The sequence below is a fragment of the Plutella xylostella genome, chromosome 9 (assembly GCF_932276165.1).
Source record: "Plutella xylostella chromosome 9, ilPluXylo3.1, whole genome shotgun sequence".
NCBI classification, from domain to species: Eukaryota; Metazoa; Arthropoda; class Insecta; order Lepidoptera; family Plutellidae; genus Plutella; species Plutella xylostella.
In genome coordinates, this window is record NC_063989.1 from 3,063,604 (window position 1) to 3,089,595 (window position 25,992).

At 35.5% G+C, this 25,992-nt stretch overlaps 1 protein-coding gene across 10 annotated transcripts in view; it reads right to left on the reverse strand.

Moving 5' to 3' along the window:
* Nucleotides 1–25,992, reverse strand: part of LOC105396346 (tropomodulin-1) — a 51,574-nt gene that overhangs the window by 25,094 nt on the left and 488 nt on the right. For 3 of the 10 annotated variants that reach the window (XR_007266596.1, XM_038108985.2, XM_038108921.2), the window contains exon 1: nt 7,439–7,799. The exons of 1 other annotated variant lie outside the window; for it this stretch is intronic. Coding sequence is in view for 5 of the 9 variants with exons in the window: in XM_038108985.2 (XP_037964913.1) it covers nt 7,439–7,558 (120 nt within the window). In the remaining 4 variants the exon portion in view is untranslated. Of the gene's footprint in view, nt 1–7,438; nt 7,805–25,992 lie in introns of those variants that run through there. 6 more of the 10 variants (XR_005253923.2, XM_038108672.2, XR_005253939.2 and 3 more) reach the window with 4 other exon arrangements.

Below are 25,992 nucleotides of genomic sequence, written 5' to 3' on the forward strand. Positions count from 1 at the left end.
ATTTTTTCTAATTTGCAATCAAACCGCAACTTTAAATTAGTAAGTATACCATTTTTAGAGTCTGACGGACTTTTGCTCTTACAAGGATAATCATTACAAAACGATTTAGAGTTTTAAAAACAAGTGGGATCTTGCTGTTAATATGACTATTTTTTTTATTTATTATATGATTATTTTCTATATACCGTGTTAACAACATTATAATGTCGACACCAAATGACGCAAATTTTTTAAAACATTTAGTTTAATATATATTCAAATTATTTACGTTTTAGTTGGATTACCAATCTAAGAATGTTAATTCTGATACGCTGTTAAATGTTCTTCAATATTGCAGAAGGCGTCATTTACCTAGTATTTTTTGTTTAAGAGTAATTTGGTGCTAATTTCACTGGAACTTTTTCATTGCTCGTGAGTGTATGAAATACATTTATCATAACATAAAATGTTTAGAACCTCTGAAAATGGGGCTATTGCGCCGCAATAGAGGCAATAACCCCATCAGCCCAGAGGCATTTACCCCAAAAAAAAGCTAAACATACAAATTTTTAAATGCATATTGTGTCCGAATCTTACGTTATTTCAAAAAAATAATCAAAACAATATGTAGAGCAACAAAACAATAACAGTATTTACAGTTAGGAAACATAGATTCTTTTTAACAAACACGCCTTTGGAACGATTAAAAAAAACGTGTCAGGAAATCGGAGGTGGCCGAAATAGGTGAAAAAATTAAAATGGCAGATTTATTAAGAAAATTGCCCCGGATACGACATCTATTGGTCGGTAGTAAAAGTTTGAGTTCCAAAGATAGATAGCAGATGACTCCAGTAGTTCTAAAATATGTGGTTCGGAAGATAAATGAATTCGAGGCATTAGCCCCGTAGGTGACTTGGCCCCGGTTGACCTTAATTGATTTTGCGCAAAAAGTGTGTGTATTTTGTTATGCCAGACGGTACCTTAGGTAGATATGTAAGTTACAAATCAATCTGTTGATTGTTGCACGCGCGTAAGTTCTTTTAATAAGTTAAGTAAACCAGAGATTCAGACTTTACAAGCATAAACAGATTTACTGCCAATTTCTCCATTGTCGGTTATCTAACCAACAGGGATTGATTTATAAATTAAACGTCATCTCCACTTAGTATGGCACTTTTATGGCAGTTTTTCTAAGTAGCTGTAGTAAAGCAATGTTATTTAATAAGAGTTCCTCGGTCACTCCACTCCCTTATGTTTGATTACCTATACTTCCATGAACACCCTGTAGTTAAGTATTTTATTAACCCCATAGCTATAATTTGTGATGGATTTACCACTAGTCTAGACTAAGCGCGATAATCGGATACAAATGGCGATTGGCGCCACAGAAATGAAGAATGGAGTGAAAAAAATAATAGCTCTTTCATAGTACATTCTGGTTGAATAAGTTTTAAACTTTACTTTTTTCGCTTAGGTAAGTATTTTTCTTGTTTATGAAATATGTTTTTAGGGAATGTAAGAGACTCGACATTTTTATAAAATATCAAAAGTAAAAGACTATTATCGCGGGCTTCAAAGCATAGGGGCGTATATGCAAAAATTCAATATTTTTTATGCTGATCACTTCCTATATACTTCCTATTTTACGCCGTATACAGAATTAAAGCTGGAAACTTATATGTAGTGAAGGTACCTATAAGCAGTTACTTTACCATGGGTACCTACTTTTCTCACGCTTGTCAGCGCTGCCGCTGATTCAGCAAAGTATGAAAAATTAAGCGCTTATAGGTACATATAAGATTCTATCTTTCTTTCTGTAGTATATGTATACGGCCTTAGTCACCATGTTATTATTTTATTCTATCCCGCGAACATCGGTGTTCCACGGACTATTTCCCTTTATTATTCCTCCATCCGGGAAATAAAAATATCTAGTTTTGCTCCAGTGAATTTCGTTGTTATTTCTTCCGCCATTCAGATTAAAATATATCTTTGGAAGATATTTGACAAGATAGTAAGTCGGTATTCTGGCGCTGTTCAAAGCTATGTGAAGGTCGTGGACGCCCACTAACAACAATATTAAATATTTGGAAAAGCTTCCTCACTCTACTCGGGCTATTCGCAGATTTCTCCAGGACATTGGCATCATAAAAGCTTACACATTTATTTATAATGCTCTAGTTAGTTGTTATAGTTTTAGCAAGTTAACAAAAAAACAAAACAAAAAGACATGTCGTACTATAATGCAATATTTTGTAAATAATTAATTAGTAGCAGAGTAAAGTATACCAAGGAGCTAGTCTAGATAATAATATCTATCTATGCGGTACCTAGCTATTGTACAGATGCATTATAGCTTCCACTATTCATCGGTAATTTATTTAACTACACATTTAACGCATTATATACTTACATTTTTATATTATAAGGAACTTTATATTTTTTTTAATTAAAATTTCATCGCCAAGTTATTATAATATTTTAGCCAATTAATGCCTATGTCCCCCAATGTAACGGGGCATGAATAGAGTTAGAGTAGTAGAGTCAGTTAGATTAGGTTAGTATACCTATTTGTTTTGTATATTTAGATGTTAAGTTTTATTTATCATTTATCCATTAAAGATTAAAACGGAAATGGTTGCATGTATGGCTAAGGGAGCAGTAACTACAGCATGGTTTTTATGGTAGCCATGAAAAAAAGCTCAGCTAATATTTTTAATAAGAATTACTTTATATTCAGGTCAACGTGTAAGGCTCAATGTGTTTTCTTTCATTTTGCAATTATAACAGCAATAAAACGCCCCCATGATGACGGATCATTTAGCAGTTGCAAATAGCGTCCATTTGCCAACATTGTAATTGGTTGTATTAAAAACAATCTCCGTTTTTAACTCCTCTGTCATTGCTGGAATGAGGGAGGTCATTGACTCATTGTACGTTTGCTATGCATTTCTTGTACCTACAAAGACTTGTTTTATATTAAAATTTAATAAAAAATAAAGGTACTTTGAATTTAGTAACTTACTTACCTATGAAAGACGTGGCTTGAAGAAAATATGAGAGAGTGTGGAGTGAATGAGGATATGGCAGAGGATAGGGTAAAATGGCGTGACATGACCAACAAAAACGACCCTAAATAAGGATAAGGCAAGGAAGAAAAAGAAGACTTACCTATGAAAAGGTCTAGTTTTTAATTATTTCTACTGGACAGTATTCGTAACGTCGCGTCACCTTTTGATTGAACAGACATTTGATTACAACAGTTGCACTAACTGTTGAGGTAAATAACTGCTGCTATACAGTAGGGATACGTTCTTAAATATAACGACACAAAACAACAACTAATAAACAAATAGGTAATCGGGTTTCTTTTAGCACAGTATTCCTGCCAATTCTAATCGATTGGATTAAGTATCTTTGCTTTGAATAAGATTGCTCCGATGCCCAGACTAGAGTTCCAGCTGGTTCCTTTAATTTTGTAAACATTCCGCCGCAGTCATTGTACTCAATGGTGTGGTGTTCCACATATCCCTTGTTCTATTATTAGGTGCCCTTGCTTTTGTTATTTTTATAATGCGCAATGATTTTACTTACTTGATTTCCAAAAACGTACCTATCGAGTGAGCAAGCGGTACAATCTATTTTAGATTTGGCTGCACGCAATTCGAAAGTGTTGTATTCACCGAAATCTTGCTTGACGAATTTCAGTCTTGTTCTAATTTCAATAAGCTTGATTTTTGTAGCCATTTTTAATTTGAGGATTCATGTACCACACCATATAAATTTAACCTTTTCCAGGCAATCTTTGGGTTTATGAATTAGATATTAGGTACTTACCATAGAATAACAAGTAGTACTCGATATTCTATGGTACTTACCTATATGTATAGGTCATAGGTACTTCAAGAGTGAAATTTATCATCTAATCATAAAATTTGAACTTCAGCTAAGATATCGGTATCCATTATGAGTACTTTGAAAATCTCTGTTTGTAGTAATGAATGTAGTCAATGTAGGTATAAAAATACGATATACAACTTTACTATAACGTGCAATTAAAGCGACGATCAATCTTGAGCTGCATGCGTGACATACAAACCGTGCCATTTCCATTGAAGCTCTGTTAACTTCAGTTGTTTGGCTCATAACCATCAAGTACTGTCTTTAGCTGTCGTTGGCAATTAGCACCTTTGTCAGTTGTCATCGTTTCGTCTCGATGCTTCGTCACCGGAATGTTTACAAATGAACCACTGTGCGTATCTGCTGCTTCCACGATCATCATGATGTCACTTTTATGGCCCGTATTTAGTTTAATGTTATCATCCTCTTTTAGAACCACGTCATCTATCGGTAACATCAATGGATGTCTATTCCGTTAGATTTTTAAAGTGTCTTGGGGCTTTCATAGCTTTGTTCGAAAGTGTGAAAACCTTATTGAGTAGAAAATATTTTCATTGACATTGGAGTGTTGAAAGAGGTGGAATGTCTCGGGTATTTTAAGCTCGGTTTCTACAAATATAAACATTTAGTGCGATCGGGGGTGAGAGAACGTTGACCTGGAGCATCTCGATTTGGTTAGATACAGAAGAAAAAATACATCTTCATTTTTGAGCTGCATTAAAATTTAAGGCTTATTTTTTCTATTTATCTATCCCGAGTATTAAAATAATACTTATATATAAATGTATCTGACTACAGGCATATTAACAACATTAATTTATTATTTGCATTAAGTTTTTTTTTGTGTCTTTTGTTAATAAGTCAATTAAAGATTAAACCCGCAACCATAAACCATATCGAAATAGTTTCTAAAATATCACTTGGCCGTGAGAAAATTTTAACTATCATCGTTAATCCTATTGTCTTTCACAAACCCTATTGTGTTTGGTTTTCCAGTAAGTATCACTGTTTATTATGGTGTAAGTATGTGGCACAGGAGGCTCACTCTCGCTTACGAAAAACTACATTTCCAAACGATGGCTAGCTAACCATGACTCTGTATTCCTGTGGATTTAGTGTCAATTTCTCCATAGTCGATTAGAGAATAACCAGGTATTAGTTGTAGATTTTTGACACATGAGATGAAGTTTAATTGATTAACCAACCTTGGTCGATTAAATAATCGACTATGGAGAAATTGGCACTAAACGTACTACCGGTCCTATCGACCTGAAAGCTGTATTTCGTTCCTTTTTGTAGAGTGTAAAGTAGAGTCCCTCAAGCACAGTGTAACAAAGTGCATTGTTTGTACATTGTCGCGAGGATGCATATTTCTGTATGTGGGCCGCTTGTGATTCATGCGCCGGCGCACTAATGCAGTTTCCTCTAAACACAAAACATTCGCTTTTAGATCGACTTTCCTAAAGCCAGCTGCGTTGTTCTAGGTCTAAGCTTTAATTTTAGAATGCTAAAATTGGTAACATTTACATCAAATGTTACCAATTTACTTACCTACTTAATGAGAGTCCCTATTATAAAGCGGATCTAAAATAAATAAACACGTATCTATGCATATTGCTAATAACTTGTTACCTTTCACTAGTTTATTATCTAAAACTTATTTTAATTTCAATTAAAATAAGTTTTAGATAATACTACTAAGAGAGTCATTTCAGAGACTTAAAATTTAGTATAATTAATAAATTTTTCACTAAATAGGGGTTTACTTACCTACCTAAGAGGCGAATAATTTAAATCTTCAAGGTGATTTACCTAAGTACTTCACTATAAGATTAACTAGAAAATTCTCCTAAGAAAACTACGCTCCATCCAATTTCCATACAATAAATTCCAAATCAAGAAACAACACAATGGTCCAAAATATGTGCCTATTCATCATTTTGAAACTGAAGATGATGCCAAATATCATTTCCCATTGTTTCGTTTAGACAATGAGTTTATTCCCTCTATTCTAGTATTGTGTGTTTATTACCTCTAGCTAGTAGGTAGGTATTAAATCGTGATGGCGCTTCCTCACGACTTTTGTTTCACATTTAAACTCAGTAGATAGGTAGGTACGTCTTATTCTTATTGGCATTGCAACATAGAAAGGTGTCATAGTCTCATGGTAGATTGTTTTGGTTCACAGGATTGGATAGTCGTCGCAACAGCAACTACTCGCAAGCTCGCAATACGTTTAGAAGTCGTTGCTCACGACCTGACGCAACTGAATATTGATATCAACAGAGTACAGTACCTGCATTTTAATCAAAAGGTAATGTTGGTACAAGTACCTAGTACTTACGATAAAAAATAATGGACCAATTAAATTATTACAAAAAAATGTTTTTTTTTGTTAAGCCGTCTTTGTTTAGAGTCTTGGTGGGTGGTAGGTAGAAGGTAGGTACTGATACCTCCGAATTAAATGTATGCCTGCAACAAGCTGACTGGTGCACTGTCCTTTGTTTACAAGTACCTAGCTGGATCAAACAAAGGGCACTGAAACAAACTTCAAAAATAATGCAGGCGTTTTTAGAAGCGCCAATTAACGTAAGAAATGACGTGTTGAATTTCCTTGGACGAGTGGTTCCATACGGACCGTGTAAAGAGTGATACAGCCGGAAGAAAAAAAACTATAAGTACATTCTTAGTTATTATGAAACCATTTTGGACTATAGTTATAAGTACCTAATCATGATGTAGGCACCTAGGTATATTTTATAGTTAGTAGTGGCTCATAAAGTAATTTTTCCGATCTCGTAATAGTTGTCATCGCTCATACAATAAATGTCATGTTTTATAGCACAGTTACAGCAATAAACAATACAAAGCATTATGCATTAAAAGAAATTCGTTATAAAAACGGCAGCTGTCGTGCAGTGACAGGCATTTTATAACACTGCGCGCTTTTCTTTGAATCAACAAGAAATTGTGTAAACGGGTAACTGACTGGGCGAGACGAGTTCATTTATACAGCCTTCAATCTATGAAATAAGATCTAAAAGAAAAATAATTTGTGTCGCAATTATCCTAGTTTTTCTGCTAAAATACTGTTGGCATTGGTTTGATGTGGACAGTTTCCACCGGCCGCATTTTTGCGTTTTTTGCAGCGGAGATACAGTTATATGCGTCACGTAGGTTTATTCCAGAGAGGAGGCGGAAAGCCCCTGTCTCACCTTCACCTTCGGTCTACAAGTCTGGTTTATCTCAGCGGCTCGCATCGACGCCCGTGACATCGCCTCAAGTGCTCCAAAATAAACACAACGATATTGATCTTTGCATTTATCTCTGCTGGAGACTTGACAATTAATCTTAATTAGAGAAGCTAGCTCTGATTAGCGAGGGGTATGAGGGAAATTTATCTTAATCGAGCTTTAGAGAGCGGTCAAACGGTGGAATAATAAGGTAGCGCCGGCCAAATAAGGAGCTGCGTTTCAAACACAACAACGCAACGTCGCGTTAGGCTGACCGCAAGGCTTATAGATTCTGGTGATGCCTGATCTGATGGATGATGGCTTACTGTGGTCCGTCGCCGGTTGCTGCTGGTAGTGGTGGTGGTGGTGGTGACCTCCTCCACCGTCTCCTCCACTTCCTCGTCGGACCCATGCTTGTCGCTCCAGGGTCCGAAAAATTCCGTCATCCTGTTTGTTGTGCACACCCACTTCACTGAACTCCGTACAGCGTTTGACACACATTAACTACACTGCCACAGGTTCCACTGGCCCGAAATTTTGAGATTCGATAGATTTTTCCGTTTCGCTGGTGTTTTTTGAGGCATTAACCGCAGTTGAAAGTACTAGGGGTGGTGAGATCGCGAGGAGACTCTGATACGGTCCCGGAGCACTTCGGAGGCGGCCAGTGCTGCTGTTGCTCTAAATCCCACTGGAAAACTGAAATAACCCGGCTAACAAAAAGCACCAGCCAAAACATTTCACGTGCGCGATTATTATTAGTTGGACGATCTAACCGAGAGCGCTGAGTGTCTCCGTGGCCTTTCACACAAATATCGTGAGATTACAGTTGTTTCCAGAATCATTAAATATTCACTTTGTTTGGGATCTCGGTCGGTGCGGTCTGCATTGTGGTCTTTATACTTATCGTAGATTACATTCAACGGAAATTACTTTGAGTTCTACATCCTCCTTTATATTGAGTTCCTCTTAATCTTTGACGACTGGTTTTATAACATATTGTGTCTTCATCGTCGTTTATGCCATATTATTATGTGTCTCATCAATTTCATTATTTAATTCATATTTCATTTGCACTCTTTGTCTTAGCTTTTGGTGACGATCTCATTAATAGCAGTTCTTAATGATCTTCCATAATCGCCTACAATATTTGAAGGTATAATCTGTATTGTATGCAGCCGTCCATCGGTCGGGTTAGGTGTCGACAGCTCCTCCACTTAATATAAATATTCTCAGCATGCCGCTATAAATCCGACCAGTATGATTCGAATACCGCACTATTTGCGGTTTTCTATTTTAAAACCCTCTACATAGAGTTCTGAATCAAATGCAGGCGGTGGGAAAACGGGGAATTTCTTGGAAAAACACCGCTTATGCAAAGTTGTAGCATGTTCGCTTCGGATTAAAGTTGTTAATTCGTTTGTTTATGTGCCATGTACACGGGTTGAACTAGAGGTCATGAAAGTAAATAGGAATGTCTCAGTACTTTATTACAAATGAGTATTTTGTAATAATTTATAAGAAACTGAACCAGTCAAACAACATCAGTGAAATTTTATCGGTCTATAAACGAGACGGAAGCAGAAAATGGAAACGAAGTTGGTCAACATCAGGTGAAAAGAAATTTGGAAAAAGGTGAAATACCATTTTTGAAGATATATTATTGGTAAGTATATTGGTATGTAGATCGTACATTTAAAAGCCTTGTTTATTATATAGCTACGATCACATTTTAAACATAAATCTAACTTGCATAGATTTATGCCTTCTTAAAAATGCAGCATATAAATAAGTACTTACGACAGTTGCAAACATAATAATAGGATTAATTGCATTTTAGATCTTCCTTCTATTAAGACGTTTTCCTTTTGCATTTTATAACCCATGTTACTGCTTCCCCAAAGATTCTTACCTGAAAAGGGGAAAAAATGTTGCTTAGTAGTAGTATTTAGTCTGTGGGTAGCACTAACGTTCAAAGTAGAGTTGTTGTGTGTGTTCTTGTTTTGTAGTTAAGTGTGTAGGAAAATCATCCTGTGAAAGGGTTTCTGAACGCACAAAATTATGTAATGAAAGGTAGGTCAAGTTCAAGGATTATTTTCCTACTCACGGTCCACTAAAATTTTTAACTGTGTGTAGCCCAAACTACGAGTAAAAACAAATTACGTAGACAACACAGAACCTTTACAATCACATGAAATATCCAGGGCACCCAGCCAAGACATTTACGTAGGTAGATGATACAATGATAGTAAATCTTCAATTATTTCTTAATAATTAACAGCAACTCAGTTTTAATGAGCCATGAATATACTTTTGTCGCCTGTTTAGACGATATGTTCGCTAAATCAACGGTGATAAGTACTTGATAAAACTTGACGGAACCTTTTAGCGAAACAAGATTATATAGAGCAATCATTGCTGAATAACAAATATATATATAAAATAAGATATAAAATAAGGATATTTTAGTTTACACCTATTTTATGTTGTTTATACGGTAGAAACAACATAGCAACCAGAATGCGACCTTGTGGGACACCGTGCTAAATTATGTACTTACCTATGTTATTCTGTGGGGCTATAAAAGCATACCATTATAAACCATACTTTATGTAGTTATAATGTTGTTTTTTATGCGAATGTGAATACCGAATATAAAAATCGCCAGACGGAATGTACTGTATTAAATTAGCAATATAACTGATTAGCCTGTGACACAGTTTGAGGACCCTGTTCACCTGCACCTTGACATCGAAATTTTATGACATAAGTATAATAGTATTCTTAATACTAATATGTGAGTTACATTTTACATAAGTAAATACAAATATTCATATTATTATACCTTACATAATAAAGAATTAGAAGACTTAGCATTAAACAAGTAACTACTTAGAAGGCCTTTTTTGCATATCAATTGCTTGTGACTTGACAAAAATCGTAAAATGCTTAAAGTCTTTAGAAAATAATGATTTGGCTTATTTTTAAGGGTGGAAATATTACTCGTACCTACTTCCCATAAGTAGTCTGTTAAGTCGTTCTCATACTGAAAGAGACTCAGTATTATTATGTATACTTATCGGGGACATTGACGTGACGACTGGACGTAACTACACAGATAAAATACCATCTGGTAAGTATTATCAATTATAATAGAGATTACTTTTAGTAATAAGGCCTCCGATTGTACTATTGCTTTTCTTTTCTATGTTTGTGAAACTGTTTCTGTTTGTGTGCAATAAAGAGTATTTTATCTTTTATCTTTAAAGGAGGTACTTTGGTAGGTATGTCCATTTATAGTAGCTATCTATTTCTGTTAATAAATTCATGGTTACGATCTCTCATATAACTAGTGACATAATAAGAGACAGGTAAATGAGGAAGCGGCAATTCATTAAATAGTGACAACGATTAATTTAAATACGTGAAATTATTACGTTGTTTATGTCATCAAATTAGAATACGTAAATTTAAATTCTGTCTGGTTAACGTGCCATGCATTAGGGTTATGAAATAAAACATTTGACGAAAGACATTCATAAATTAAATAACAAGATGTTGACGGTTGAGTGAGATTGAATTAATTCAACTGTTTTAATTATTAAAACCTAACTGGTTCAGTTTGATCAGTAGATCATAAGACACTCTTATCTTACAAAAAATTTCAGAGCGCTGCTGCGGTAACCACGACTCTATCTCATTCTTCATTTTCTCATCTCGTTTCGATTGCATGGCAGACAGCGCTTGTTCATTAATTTTTAGCTAGAGTAGAGAAGGTTTCTCGTAGCTGATGATTGATAAGTTTACAAATTACACATTTTATTATGAATCGGTCAAACCGGCCGGTCCCCCATCCACTGGCCGGCGCGTCATCGGTCCCATATTTAACCCGCAGCCGCGCGTCAGCCGCACTGTTTATTCGCGCGATGTAGGTTATAGCGGACAGCGACATCTATCCGATGGATTATGAAGCTCCGTTTCCGTCTATCGAGTTCTTAATCGATGTAAATGTTGGCCGGCCTATAATTAGATGGTGTTGCAACTTTTCGAGGAAACCCAAGCGAATTGATCGCTGTTGCTAGTCGAGCGGGCAGTCGGCTTTGAGCCCTAGTTTTCACGAGAAAGCCGCGTTGGCTGGGTCTGAGATATTGGCACGACTTACCTATTTCCGTATAAGACTTTAGGCTATGCGTAATGTGCCCCATCAATGGTAGCTTTACATTGCTATTGAATAGTACGATCCGTATTTGTACTATGGTTCAATAGGCAGAAAGTATTAATTTTTGTCCTCTATACAAACAAACATGTGGGTTAGCTAAGTACCTACAAGCTATTCCAATGGTTATCAATCAGTTTGGGAAAGTATGCAAAGATAACTATCCGATAAATATAGTTATACTACCAATTAATACTAATTATAATATAAGTATTAAGTACTAGACCCTTCATAACGTTATTTGAAATAACTGAAACCACGAAGCAGGAAATGTGGTGCAGTAAACACTGCCGTTACGGACTTCGGAAGGACATGACGTTATCAAATATGTTCTTGGCTCCTAAATATGCATGCCAATCAATTATTGGAACATACCTTAATTAAATAAATCTCTTGTTGTCAAATTGTGTTGTCTATGTGCTCCGACCTACACGACTGCCGGTGCCAATAACCTTTGCAATAGCCAATACATCAATCTCAATATTAATTGTGTCGCGAGAGAGAATAGTCGTTTCATTACATAATGACTAATGTCGAGGTACGCTGCTGTAAATAACAATAGGAAATGCGTGATGCTTAATGACTTCCCGTGTAGTAAAGATAAAAATAAATAAAAAGGAAAGTTTTCGAAGAACATTAGATATAGATTACACATAAATAGATTTAATAGGTATTGTACCTATTTAATTGTATAATGTGTTCTCTTTCTCCTATGTAGGTAACTACTCCTACAATATCCAAGTATCCAATGAATGAATTGCCAATATTGCCATTGATTACAAAGCGATGAAGGTACATACACACCCACATTACTTATATGAAAATAAAAGATGTCACTACCAACAAATCCAAAGGAACTAGTGTCGTAAAGAGCTAAGTATGCATAGAAATACTAATAATACTATTTCTTATAACTTGTAATAAGTTCTTAAATTTTAAGATTTCATCAGGGCAAACTATGAAAAATTTATGACTCGAAACGAACGTTTGAAGTGTTTGTAGCAAGGTTTATGATGCAAATGATTTCCCGTAATGTGCGATGTGATCTTCGGATCATATCTCGGCATAGTCAGAGCCAAGGGTAAGTGATGCTGCAACGAGGAAGTTGAAACTTCAAGCCAAAATAACACTACGAAGGTTTGTTTCAGTCATTTTATCGCATATTTTATATTGCATCGATATTGCAAGCGGTTGACTCGAAAGTATCACGTGTATGAATCTTTAGTGTACGTTAAGTATTCAACTATAACTTGCAGGTAATAGAAGTTACGGATAACTCTGAAACTTTCAGGAGGCCTTTGCACTGGGCTCCAACCTTGGAGTGTTACGTGCTTGCAGAAAGACCGACATATGATTATATGAATCCTGTAGGTTCAAGACTTCTTTACAAATGGTACAGACGACACTATCAATTGCACAATCGGTCGGTTGTACTAATTAGTGATAATATTTATGATCTCAGCTGTGCGCCCACGCCGCCGGCCGTCCACTGGTCGGACGCGATCCGAGGGCTACTCTTGCTTGACGAAATACGAAGTGTCAGAAAGCTGTCGTTTAATGCAACAAAATAGAGTTGTGGTTAGTGCAGTAGCCCAGCAAAATATGGTTTTGTTGAAGATAGAGTGACCATCCTCGTCTTGATGCGTTGCGAAATAAACTGGCTTTAATAACTGCGAAATGTTTGATAGTGTGCTCAGTAGGGCGTGGACAAGGGCAGATTTTCAGTGAATCGACAAATTGAATCTTTCCGCGCATGTTTTGGGTGCTCAAGTGTTGTTGTTTTGTCAACTAGGCTTCGAAATGTACTGAATGTTTTATGTTTATCCTGTTTATGTCTTCTATGTTAAAACTATTTTAACTTGGTATTGTAAACTTTCTCTATCATTAAGAAAGGAACTCCACCGCCAACTTCCGTGAAAACAACTTATTTTACGAGAGAACCGTTACCATGGCAATCGCGCAGCCATAATAAACTTACGCAACTTATCGGTTAACAGTTCAAATTATAGTAGTAACGAACAGATAATGTGGGGAGAAAGCGATGCAAATACGGCAGAAGTCACGCTAACTGTTCAACACATATCCAGTTTACACAGAGCTTTCCTAGAGTCATCTGTACAGCATCAATGTGAGAAGATAGAAAAATGCCCGGGATTCTTCTTAAATGGTCGGTCTGATGCCTGTCGTCACGGCATCATTAGATCTTCGCGATGGTCGCTGATTGTCATGCCTATGAGTTATTGTTATTGTGGGACAGACAGATAAGTCATTAAATGATGTGCTTATCTTTAGCATTTCATCGTGTCTGAGTCGGCGGGCGTCATCCTCATCCCATGTGTTCGATGGAACTAATATTTCTATGACGTCATGGTAAAAACACATGCAGGGTTTGGCCTTCGTCTCTAAATGTTGCTGCAAACATCCATTTCATATTTTAGTCTGTTTTGTATACTTACGAAAAGTTTAAACCATAGGCTTAAGGGCCCGTACAGGGTGACGTGCCGCGCCAAATTTGGGTTTTCAATGCTCTTCACACAGCACACGCAGTGACACGCACACATGTAAGTTTGCACAGTGGTTCGATAAACTTTTACTCGCCAACTTTATTGAAAATTATGTTCAAGTACATTTTGGGTGATTTTAGGGTACTTAAGTATAATTTTTACTTACACTGGTAGGCACCAGGAAAGAGTAGAAATTAATAGGAGTGCCACTTTACTCCATACTCGGAACCCGATTAGCTTTTTCAAACAAATGTGGTATTTACTTGTAGAAAGGTAACTACAAGTATTAAAGTGTAGATAATAAGTTTCGGACATCCTCCAGCCAACTGAACCCCGACGACGAAGCAAAGTAAATTCATAGTGTCGCAAAAGGGCTATACTAAGCCGAAAGGGAATGAGTCAAGGGGTCATTCTGAACAACTTTTGTTCTACGAGTTTTGCAAATTCGCGAAAAAAAAATATTCGTTTTCCATGGTAAAAAGTCACGTGTCCAACAAAGTTTCTATGAAAAAGGTTTTTTTTGTTAATTTCCAGAACTCGTAGAACAAAAGTTCAGAATGACCCCCTGTCTTACTCCTTTTTACCCGACTGCCGAAGGAGGAAGGTAATGTTTTTTGATTGTATGTATGTATGTTTGTCTGTTTCGTTTCGTTTCGTTAGTTCGCGTGGCGCTAGTGTCGCGATAAACATTGACTCCGCGTTAATTTAATTTTAAAATCTATATTTACTCAAAACATAACTTAATTTCCTAATTAAAAGACGTGATATGTGCCAATTATTACCAGAAAATGTTATCTCAGTGTATCTCCGTCTAAAACTGTGAATAAGTGCTGTGTAATGACATTGATTCGCTTCACGTTATCAAATTTAATAAGGACCTAAAATAACAAGAACAGTTTACAAGTGAAAGTGCCAAAACCGACGTAAGTAAATCGGTGCTGACTTAGAATGATATGATTGTCTATAAAATACCAATTATATGGTGTGCGAAACTGTGAAGTATAAAATTGACCTTTGGACTTAACGAACTAATTATTCAAATTATTACAATAGAGCGCCATCTATCAGGCGAGTGCGGAACTACGTATGTGGAATCATATAGCGACACATTTTGATGCATGAAGTATTGTTAGACGCGTATTGATTGCACGATGGTTATAGTTTATGTGACGTTACATTAAAATGTACATAGCACCCTCTAGAGGACATAAGTGATGATCGAAAAAATAATAATTCAACATTGCCGTGTAAGGTACCGAATGAAAGGGCTTGATTTTCACATTACAAAAATATGCATATTGAAGGTACCTATTTAAATAACAACAAAATTATTGAAATAAAAAATGATCATGAACTACTGACGTAAAATTTCATAGAATAAAAACAACTAAAAAGTTACAAATTAAAATATATAATTATAAACAAACAAAATACCTTTTTGTTTGTTTATAATTTGTTTAGTATATACCGCTTTTTCAATACCTGTAAGTACATTTTTTGGTAGCAGCATAATATTTTTTCTTATTTTTAGGGTTTCGTACCTCAAAAGGAAAAAAGCAACCGTTATAGGATCTCTTTGTTGTCCGTCTGTCACCGCCCTTTTTCTCAGAAACGGGTAAAGATATCAAGTTGTCATTTCGCATAGATGGGGAGTACCCCAAAAAAAATATTGTGGTACTCCCTGTCCCATACAAGTAAATTGGGGCTGATATTTTTTCCGGTTATTTTGATGGTGTAGGTAGGGTATCGTTGAATAGGTCTTTTAATATAATAGGTATAAGGAAGGTTAAAATAGAATTATTTAGCTTTTACCCTTAAATTTGGGGATTACACCATAGACAAAACCTAATTTTAAAAAATGATTTCAATAGATGGCGTGATTTTATGTTGGGTAACTCAGAATAAAAAGTGATGATATCTCAGAATAATAATGGTTAATGGTGCTATTCCGCTGAGCACCGAAACCGGTGGGACACTAGTGATAAGTGGTCATGGAAATGCAGCAGGGTAGACATTGCTCCTACAACAAGGTATGAGTTTGTGATGTGTGTGCGTGAAAAGCGAGTATGGAAACTTTCAATATTTTCTTGATTTTGGTGCTCAGCTCGCCGATCAATCAAGTGCTGTGGCCTTACTGTCCACAGCTCATGCTGAGCTGGTGCCGTTTCAACACTCCGGACAGCAAACCGTTGTGTTATTGTTTTGTATTTTGTCTGTATTTTTGTTTTTGTCTCATGTTCTATTTTTTTTGTCCTTGTTGTTTTGTATAAGTATGTATTTCTTTTTCTTGAAATCCATATTTTTCTTTTTTTTGTTGTTGCTGTCTATGTGTCGAATAAATGTATCTTTATCTTTATCTTCAAATCACGCAATCTATCGTTGGTTTTTTTTAGTGGCTACTGTCTATAGAAGAAATTCCGTCATTGACAATTTTACGTTACGAATTTATTTTTATTTATATTATTTTTATTTTTACATTTTCGTGGAGAACCAACAGCATTTTGTTAATCAATAATTATTACTTATGAACACATAACAACTTGGTGCCATTAACAGAATGAACTTAGTAAACCCAGTAAACCTAACTCATCCAGAGGAAAAATAAAATATCTTTCTCTCTCTCTGAAGAATATAATTAATAGCCCAAAGTCAATGCTTTTAGCTATTAACATCTTTGAAATAAAATTGAGCCACCACCGTGTTACTGCCCTCATCAGATCCTCACGAGACCATACCTCCACCAGCACCATGAGACTGTATTTTTGATCCTTAACCTAATGTTCCTGCGTATTGTCATCACTTAGATCCATTCGCTATATTCCTGCTCCTCATCAGACTTTTACGAGACTGTAATGTCACGAGAATATTACCCACTATCTAATTTAATGTATTGAATATAATAAAAGAATTATTCTTCCTCAATTTCAAATCAAATTATGTTGGTGTCATAAAAGTTGAAAAAGTGCAATGACAACCAATGTGCAGTGATTTTGTGTTTGTACACGATAAGATCGCGAGCTGTCAGTGCTGCCTAAACCGACGTGACCCTTCTTTGGAGGCCAGCGGCCGACTGAGTCAAACGTCACTTGTGTTTATGATTTTATAACACAGAAAGCCGCCATAGATATTTGTATGAAGATTTGAGGGAAAAAAATTGCTCAAGTTTGCGATTAATTTACACAAAATAAGTGTGTGTTTATTAAAAAACAAGGTATTTAGCGCCTAGTCCAAGCATTTAACTTTATAATATGATAAAAATCATATGAAAATTCATAATAATTACGAAACAGTTGTTACAATACGGGAGTGTGATTTTCTGGTTTTTCGTGATATTCTGAATTTTATTTACAGTTATCCATACGCATTTACTTAAATTCGAATCATTCAGCACCTAGCTAGACTCTTCGACTACCTGTGTGATTTTTTTCAAGGTTGTAGAGCATCGTTTACTACATAATTCTATGACAATGCCAACCCTCGATTACCCCTTGCAGACCCTTAATTTGAAACTTAGAGCTGTTTCAATTGTTCGATAGACTTCTCATAAAGTTACAAATAATAGCTACAATTGAACAGATTCATATTTTTTTTTAACTTGTTGACTGTACTACACTACTTACTACAGTGAACGCAGCGGACAGCTCTGAGGGAGTAGGTACTTATTGAGGTTGTCAAGCTTCGTATTGAGGAAGATTGGAAATTTTATTCCAGTTTCCAATACCAATAAGTATATACATACTTTATAATAATATATACATAAAAACGTTTAAATCGCTCTGATTTCCAGCTTCGGCGTACAACTTTAATAGTTTTTTCTTTAAAAATAGGATCTGGCGACCAGCGTGTGTGTGTATCTGCATTTGCGCAAACGCTTTTGGTAAGTATAGACTTCTATAGAGTTTTAATAGTAATTTTATAGTCGAATGGTCCAACGACCCGCAAATTTGTCGGTGGGTGCACAGAAGCCGTCAGAAGATTTAGGTCGCACGTAAAATTTGTTTTAATGCTACTTATTTTCCCGTGTATTTTCGTTTTGAAGCGACCACTCACACCGTTGACGTTTTACATGTCTTTCAGAGTTTCGGACTGAAGTTTCCTGCAGAAATTCAATTTGACCTGACCTTCGAGTTAGCTGAAAGATTATATCACTGCAATAGCTGAATGCGCGGACAATAGATATAATATAATTTGAAGTGAAACGAGTGTCTTAAAAAGCTTTTGTAGAAAACAACAGAATCATTGGAAAATCCTATGTAAGATCTAGTTAGACTGTTAGGGTCTTGACGTCTAGGCCATGATAATTAAAAAGTTAATAACTTCTTGCCGTTTGGCCATATTTGTTCTGTAACTTTTGTGTATACAAAAATACAACTTAAGTACCTACTTGGGAGTGAATTACCTGATTCATTCTGGATTCGTTTTCCTAGCGGGTTCAGTTGTTGGCGAATACTGTTATTTATTATTGTGAAAGGATTCGTTAGTCAATAAAAAGCTGGTATGGTACAGTACAAATAAGTATATATTAAAATGACGACAGAAAGTTTCGTAAACAATATTATTATTATGTGCCCACGACGCCTACGAAAGGACGTGCTACGAAGTTGCTACGATCTTGAAAAAACCTGCTACGACTAGTCGAAGCCACGTAACAAAATTGATTGTTATTATTTATTAATGAGATTATTATAATTAAATTATGTATAATTTTTCCGGTACATAAGAGGTGTTTTAATCTACACTTAATTGTCGAAATTGTGTAAGTAGATTAAAAGACGAGTTTTGAATTGAGCCATTTATAAGCGTACCTTACAGCTTCAGCACCGTCATGCCATGCCATCAGGAAAGGTTTACTTGCACCACTAAATTTAATTCAATGGGTTTGATTTTTAGTATTAATAGGTACTTTTATAATCAATTAAATTAAGATTAAAGAGCAATGAAATGCCCATGGTTGGATTGATAGTTTGGATTAGACCTTTATAAAGCTAAGATATAAATTTAATTGTATCTCTACATGAACTCCACGAGATAGAGTTCACAATAAATTGTCAATATTTCAACCACATCCAGTAATCAAATAATATGTAAGTTTCCACCTAAGGCTATTTCTTGTGCAAGTCGTGATTCCTAACCAGCATTGCACACGGATATAAATTACTGAAAATACCGGTCAACGTTCTACAATCTACATTTTAAAAGTAAACAATATGCAGCATACGTACCATTTTATATTTATAAGAAATATAAATTTTGAGTGTTTTACTCATTTCTTCACTATTTGTTTATGTCTAGGATGAAAGTAGGTATTTTCCCACCTAATATGCAACTTTTAATTTTAAATTCAAAAATATTGAAGTTAATTTCAGTGTATGGGGTCATACTACCATAGCGCATAGGGATCTCTAGGATTACAGTAACATGCAGCTGCTAGAGTCCAAAAAAGAATAGAGCAGCTATAATAGGTAGGTGCCCATAAGTTTTTTCATGATAGAATCTCGAAGCTCAAAAATGATTAGGCAAAATGTTTCACAAATGTTGCTGCTTCTTGATAGCTACATATCTACTGAGTACCTACGTGACCTGATTTGAATAAGGTACTTACCTACTTATATTGAGACAAAAAGCTTTTGTTTCCACAAAGCAAAGCTCAATCCGTACATTGCTTTGTGTGTCATCTTCGTCGTAAATAAAGGCCTTAGTAAAGTGAATTATTTATAGTTCAAGCATCCAAAAGAAGCTTTGGAGTATCCCGTGTGGCTTCTCAAATTAGTCATTGTCGGTCATTGACCTGCGGGACGGTCAAGCGTGTGATGCTGCACTGTTTTTATTTTACCTGGGAGGTGTGGCCTAAACCGGTCCTGTCCGAATGATGTATTACGCGATTTTTTTGCGTAACACTTCTGCTGAGGTAGAAGCCATTGTTTTTTGCCCATTCATTACTGCTTCTCAGTGAGTATAGGAAGAAAAAATATACAATTTAATACGCTCAAATTACGTAACGGTCTTGAGGTGAGGTGATGGGGTGAATAATTTTACGATCCATTAACTTAATTCTATTTATTAAGTTTTCTGCGTCGCTTGACAACACTTTTAAACTCGTTACCAACACCTCGCTAGAGTCGCTAGAGATAGTAGACCAGAGATATTGTCTAGGTTTGCTACCGAGTTAGATTTTTTATTGTTTGTAGTACCTATGTGATACTACAGCGCACGGCTCATTTTAAAAGAGTACTATAGTCATGCTTTCAGCGTCTGGTCATTCTAAATGCCTTCTTTAGAATAGACTTACTGCACCTTGTCAGGGCAAATTTATTGAGTCACAAAACCATTATTATGATGAGCCAACAACCTCCCTACTCCCTATGAAGGTCTTAAGTACCTTCTTATAATAATTACTTCCATCAAAAAACATCTACTTACACAATAGGAGAGAACGAAATGCGAAATTACGAAACAATAGAGTGTTTCGCTAAACATGACTGCCTAGGTTGTTGCGATCGTTTTTAGTTTATTTGTACTGGACTGAGTTAAAATAATCATATTACCTTCCTATGTCTCCCGTCTTACAAAATAACTACATTCCCTATTAATATCACCAACAACTAATTTAGTTTGTAAAAGACAAGACAACATCTAAGAATGTTCACCTCGACATTGAATGTTTTCCTGCCTGTGTAATACGACAAAAATGTTATTTTCAGTAGCCGAAATTGAATGAAATACTTAATGATATTAAACTGTAGGTACCTGCCTATCATGTATAAAAACCAAAATCAAAGAGAATAGAGATAATTTCTTCAAATGAAAATGGATCTCTACTGATCTCTACTCTACTTTACATGAACCTAACATCATCACATTTTCACAGTTTTTCAGTCCAACAGACGATGATTCCAAGGAATAAAAAAAAAAACTATTCCTACAAGGAATTCTTGTTCCAGCCAGTGTGTAGAGAAGTAAGAAGACCAGAGACAATATGCAAGGAATGATCACCTCGACATTGGGCGCGGGCGGCGTGGCGGGGCGGGCAGCGTCGGATTCTATTTTTGAACGGAGCGTTGCGCGGCTCGTTTTTCATTTTCAGAACACGCGCTTAGCCAGAATGAAAGGAATAAGCAACATTCAGCCTGGCTATGGCTAATTGTTTGGTAAGTAATACTTGATGCTTTTCAGGACAACTTGTATTTTGTTAGTACTGAAATAATCTGAAACTACTCATGAAAAGCGACTTACCTACAACCTATATAACTCGAAAAGTTCTTGCATGGTATCAAAACTTAAAAGCAGGAAGTTTTTGGACCTCTTTTCGAATGACATTATCGAGCATTATCCGTTCTGAAAGAAAGATAGGTACAACCTATGTATTTTTACATATTTACAATTTTACATACTTTTGCAAACGCACAAAATAAGGTTACGTTGCCGTTGGTGTTTAATAAAAAAATGCATTTACGATTGATTATTTCAGAGCTACTATACCTACGTCATGCGTTGTTATAATAACTGTATTCTATAAATATTTAAATTGTCATTGACCTACACGAAATGTGTTTTTGTTGGTGTTAAAGAACTAATTTAAGCAATTAAATTAGTTGTTCTTTCTCAATATAGGCACCTACGAGATACCTAGTTACCTATATATTGATTTATATCTTGCTATTGAGGCTACTATATACATTTTTTTCTAGAATCAAAATAAGTAGTAATAAACCTGATAGAAGGTACTGAATTGAAGTAAACCATCTATAAAATCTAAAACAGGGCTTTTCCTCCATTCATTTTAGTATTTGCACTTCATCGTATCAGGCGAAAGTCTGAAAATAATATATATTTTTTTCTAGAATTATAAAAGTGCACAGCTTGACTTTAAATATAACCGCTGTACTATTTTCCCGCGCTGAAACACCGTTCCATTTCGCATCTTCCGCCAGACGACGCGATCGATCAGCCATCGAACGTGATTGATGCGAAATTACAAGAATTGGAACGTGAAAATTTAACTTCTTTCTTTTCGAACAAGGAGGTTGTCAATATTATTTATCACCACCTCCAGAACCGTCTGTGTGGTTCTCAGAAGAATAACTATTATAATGGATTTTCTTTGTTTATAAATAAAAATGTTGCGTGCAACGCAGGTAGGTACCTACCTATACAGTATACATGCATCGGAAAGAGAGCTAAAGGGCAAAACCTTCATTATGATGAGTTGCCTTGTTATGTAGGTCTATGCTTGTTATAGTGGCTAAATTATCACACCCTATCATGCATTTGTCTTGTCAAACTATAATAAGCATCGGCTATGTCACTGTAAATTATCTACAATGATTGATTTACATTGAACTTATATTTTATTGCATTCTACGGTCAAATCATTTGCACTCAATAAAATACTTAGTAGACTATTGAAGTAAACTTCGGACTGACTTTTAAAAATTAGATTTTAAAATACTTACGAGTATGTACAGTACATTATACAATTTAAAATGAATGGATATAATTTAAATGTAATGATCCCGGCAACGCTAACTTTGCAACCGGTAAAACATTTTCTTTTGTGGTCTTGTCGGCACTCTACAATGTATGTCAATATTGCGTGATAGTTTGCAGTTTCAGCAATATACTTATAAATTTACATACGTCTGTATAACATTGTACCTATTTAAGAAAACAAAAAGTTCCTGATTATGAGTCCTTAAGTTTTTACGTAAACAATTGTAAGTACACAGTGGTTCTCGATTAAACCATCTGTACTGATACCTACTGATGGTACTGCGCCGATTAGGCCGAGACTCGCATTTGGCACCGCTCCCGCCGGTAGTATTATGTAGTACGTATGTACTGGGCTACTGGCAGACATTTATGTGTTTTGCTTCGCGGAATGGATTGATGCATTCCCTTATATGGCGGTAGAAATTGAGGGTAGAGAAATAATGAAATAAACAAAAGAGCAGAGAAATGAATGTCAACAAGCAGCTGCATGGTTTTTCATGCAGTTTTTAAGACAACCTATACATAATAAGTTTGTTACGCTTTTCAATGCTATAGAAACTAGAGATCTGGGGAAATACTGGCGAAAAACATCTAAACACTAGGCTAATACTAAATCGATAAGTACGCCTCGATAACTTACTAGAATTTAACCATAAGTTTAACTTCGCACTGATGCTATGCTTCGCGCAGCTGAAAGTTTCAGTTATCTAGATATTCGGTGTTTAAATTCACAGTATATAGTCACATAGAAATAAGTATCAATTAGAAAAGCGAGTATTATGTATAATAAATATGCATTTACTGATGAAATTACTTTAACGTCATCGTGTTTTATGAAAAAGATAACAGTTTCACTGTAGCAGTAGCCAGCCCGAGTACATTTAGCCAAGACATCGTATGTAAGTACTTAAAAAAATGTTCTTTCATGGTAAAATACCTGGATAATTTTTTCAGCAAAATGTTTATCGGAGACAGCATTTATTATGTGCTATACATTCACATTCCCCGGCATTCTCATAGGGAAAAAAACTCAACAAAATGTCGACCGAATTTTAACTTTTACGTGTAAAGAGATATTCGTGTGTTCCAAAAAAAAATTTAATGTTGTTGTGAATTTACAATACCGTCTATGAATTTAAGGGTAAATATAGGGCATTTTACTAAAAGGAGATTTTTGTTTTAAATGAGAAGCCCTTCCCCTATTGCTACGCGCTGGAAAACCCTGTGACCTGGGTGCATTCGTAATTTAACTATCATAATAATAACATAACACTCTGGCGAAAAGTGGATGCAGCAATGCACCTCTGCCTACCCCGTAAGGGAGTACATTAGTACAAGGCGTGAGTGCGTGTTTTTTTTTAAATAATATATTTGATACAAACCTACCTCAACAAACACTAATATATTATGTCAAGAACTATTTACTGTATACTGTAACTATGTAGATCTTATGTAGATGATAATAGTCATCGTTAACTATTGATAGATTAATGTACCTACTCATAACCGTGTTGTAAATACTTTTATTATGTACCTACCCATATGTACCTACTAATGTTATTTTATTAGGTACAGACTGGGATCAGACACCAAACTACATTTGTATCATGTATCATATAGTCATAGATCATAGTAGGTACATACTTACATATCTTAATGCACCCCGTACTATCACTTTTGTTATACCATTAGGTAGTTAATTAAACGGATAAGGGCGGATTCGGCCAACGTCGAGTAACTGTTTACTCACGAGTAAAGTACCAGTTACTCGCGAGTAAGCAGATTTTGCATTCTACCAAACCTGAAACCAAGATAACTAGCTTATCCCAAGAATAAAATGTTATACCGCCAAAATTGACCGTGTAACGAGCTTATCCGAGAGTAATTTTGTAATGGCGGCAGCACATCAGCTGATTAGAAAACCGTCATAATGACATATAAACACATCTGTCAAAACATAAACAAAAGTACGTTAAAAGGCAAAGTCTCAGAATAACAACAGCGAATAAAATATTAAAACATAAACAATTTCATACTTTTATAATCCATTCAAACTAAGTTGTCATGTCATTTCTATTGCATGCTTTGAGACGCAGCTATTTTTATTTTAGTTGCATTACAGTTTCGTTCCTCGTTCATTCAATTTAATCATGGTATAACTTGGTAGAATGCAAATGTACTTATCCTAGATATTTACTCGCGTATAATTTTAATTCCGGTATAGTTATTCTCGTGTAACGTGATGTTTGGACGAATCCACCCTAAGTAGTTTAAAAAAAGTTAAATGTAATTATGAGATATTATAGGTAACTAGGGTCTTGGTTGTCTCCGAGGGGTGGCTTATGAAAAGTGAGTGTAGCAATGCTCTGTCTACCGTAGGAGTGTGACTGTTTTTTGTGTGTTTCTATAGTTATTCTATGGTTTCTATACGATCTATAATCACATTATGCACAATAATAGATATGATCTGTCGGTACTTTTAAATCAAATAAGCAGAAATAAGTTTGTAAACAAAAACCATTCATGCTGAATACCATTTGTAAACACTTTCACATATACCATTATTGTGAAAGCAATAACAGCTAACTACTTGGTTAAGTTAAGAACTTTTTACACCTTTAATTACCTAATCCAAGTTTATCTCTAATCCAATAAGATTAAACGGGTGATTAGAAAGTAGTGACCTAAACACGGTGTTAAGTCGGCATGTTTTCGCTCCATTTCATACTTTATATACCAATTACCTAAATAATAGTAAATTCCAACAGCAACTTCCATCTTCATATTTTATTTTGTGAAAGATTTCTTTAATCGATCAATATGTAGGGCACTCGGTTATTTTTTGTGCGGTCTACGGACGCCGCATTCACTAACTTTTCCGTATTTTCTGACTTTATTTGTTTCGTTTTACCGGTAACCGTTTTCATTTTGTGAGTAGTATTGTTAAGGTATTATACTAAAGTCAGGTATGAATCAAAGCACTTATCGATGAACGTGCGTAAGAAGGCGATATTTGTAGTGTTTTTTCGCAAGTGGAGCAACTGTGTACGCTCGCGAGCACAAGTGGCTCAGACGCACACATTAAATGTTCGCATTTGTATTGTGAATAAACATCGTAATGTAGCAGATAAACTAGGATGGGAGCCAAGACGAAAATATGCTACCGCCGCGTTTTTCTATTGGATTTCGCGCTTTGCTAACGAATAACAGAAATGACTTTACGGATGGCTGCGTTATTGTCACTAATCGATCAAAGGGATTTAAATTATGAAAGTTCTCCCGAGGGCATCATGAAATGTTCAGTTGGCGCCAAACAGAAACAACACGGTTTCATTCAGTGAGTTTCAGAAGCGCATTATATTTAAATGTTACATAAAGTGTTGGATGAAGCTCTGGATTTATTTAAATTGCTCGAGATAACGCGACTCCACTAATGATTTCAATTTGAAAGCTCCTCTTCAGACACTGAACGTGGAAAGTTCTACGTCCTAGATGATAGTTGGCGTCGCCTCGACGGCGTTTGGGTCACTAATGCTCTTTAAAATAAGTGTGTTTTATGATTTCACATTCACATTTATGTTTGTCTGCTAGATATTTTTACAGTAATGCTGTGTGTAAACGTGCCAAAGTGAGGACGTCTCGATCGCGAGATGTTTGGTGATGTCACGGGGTG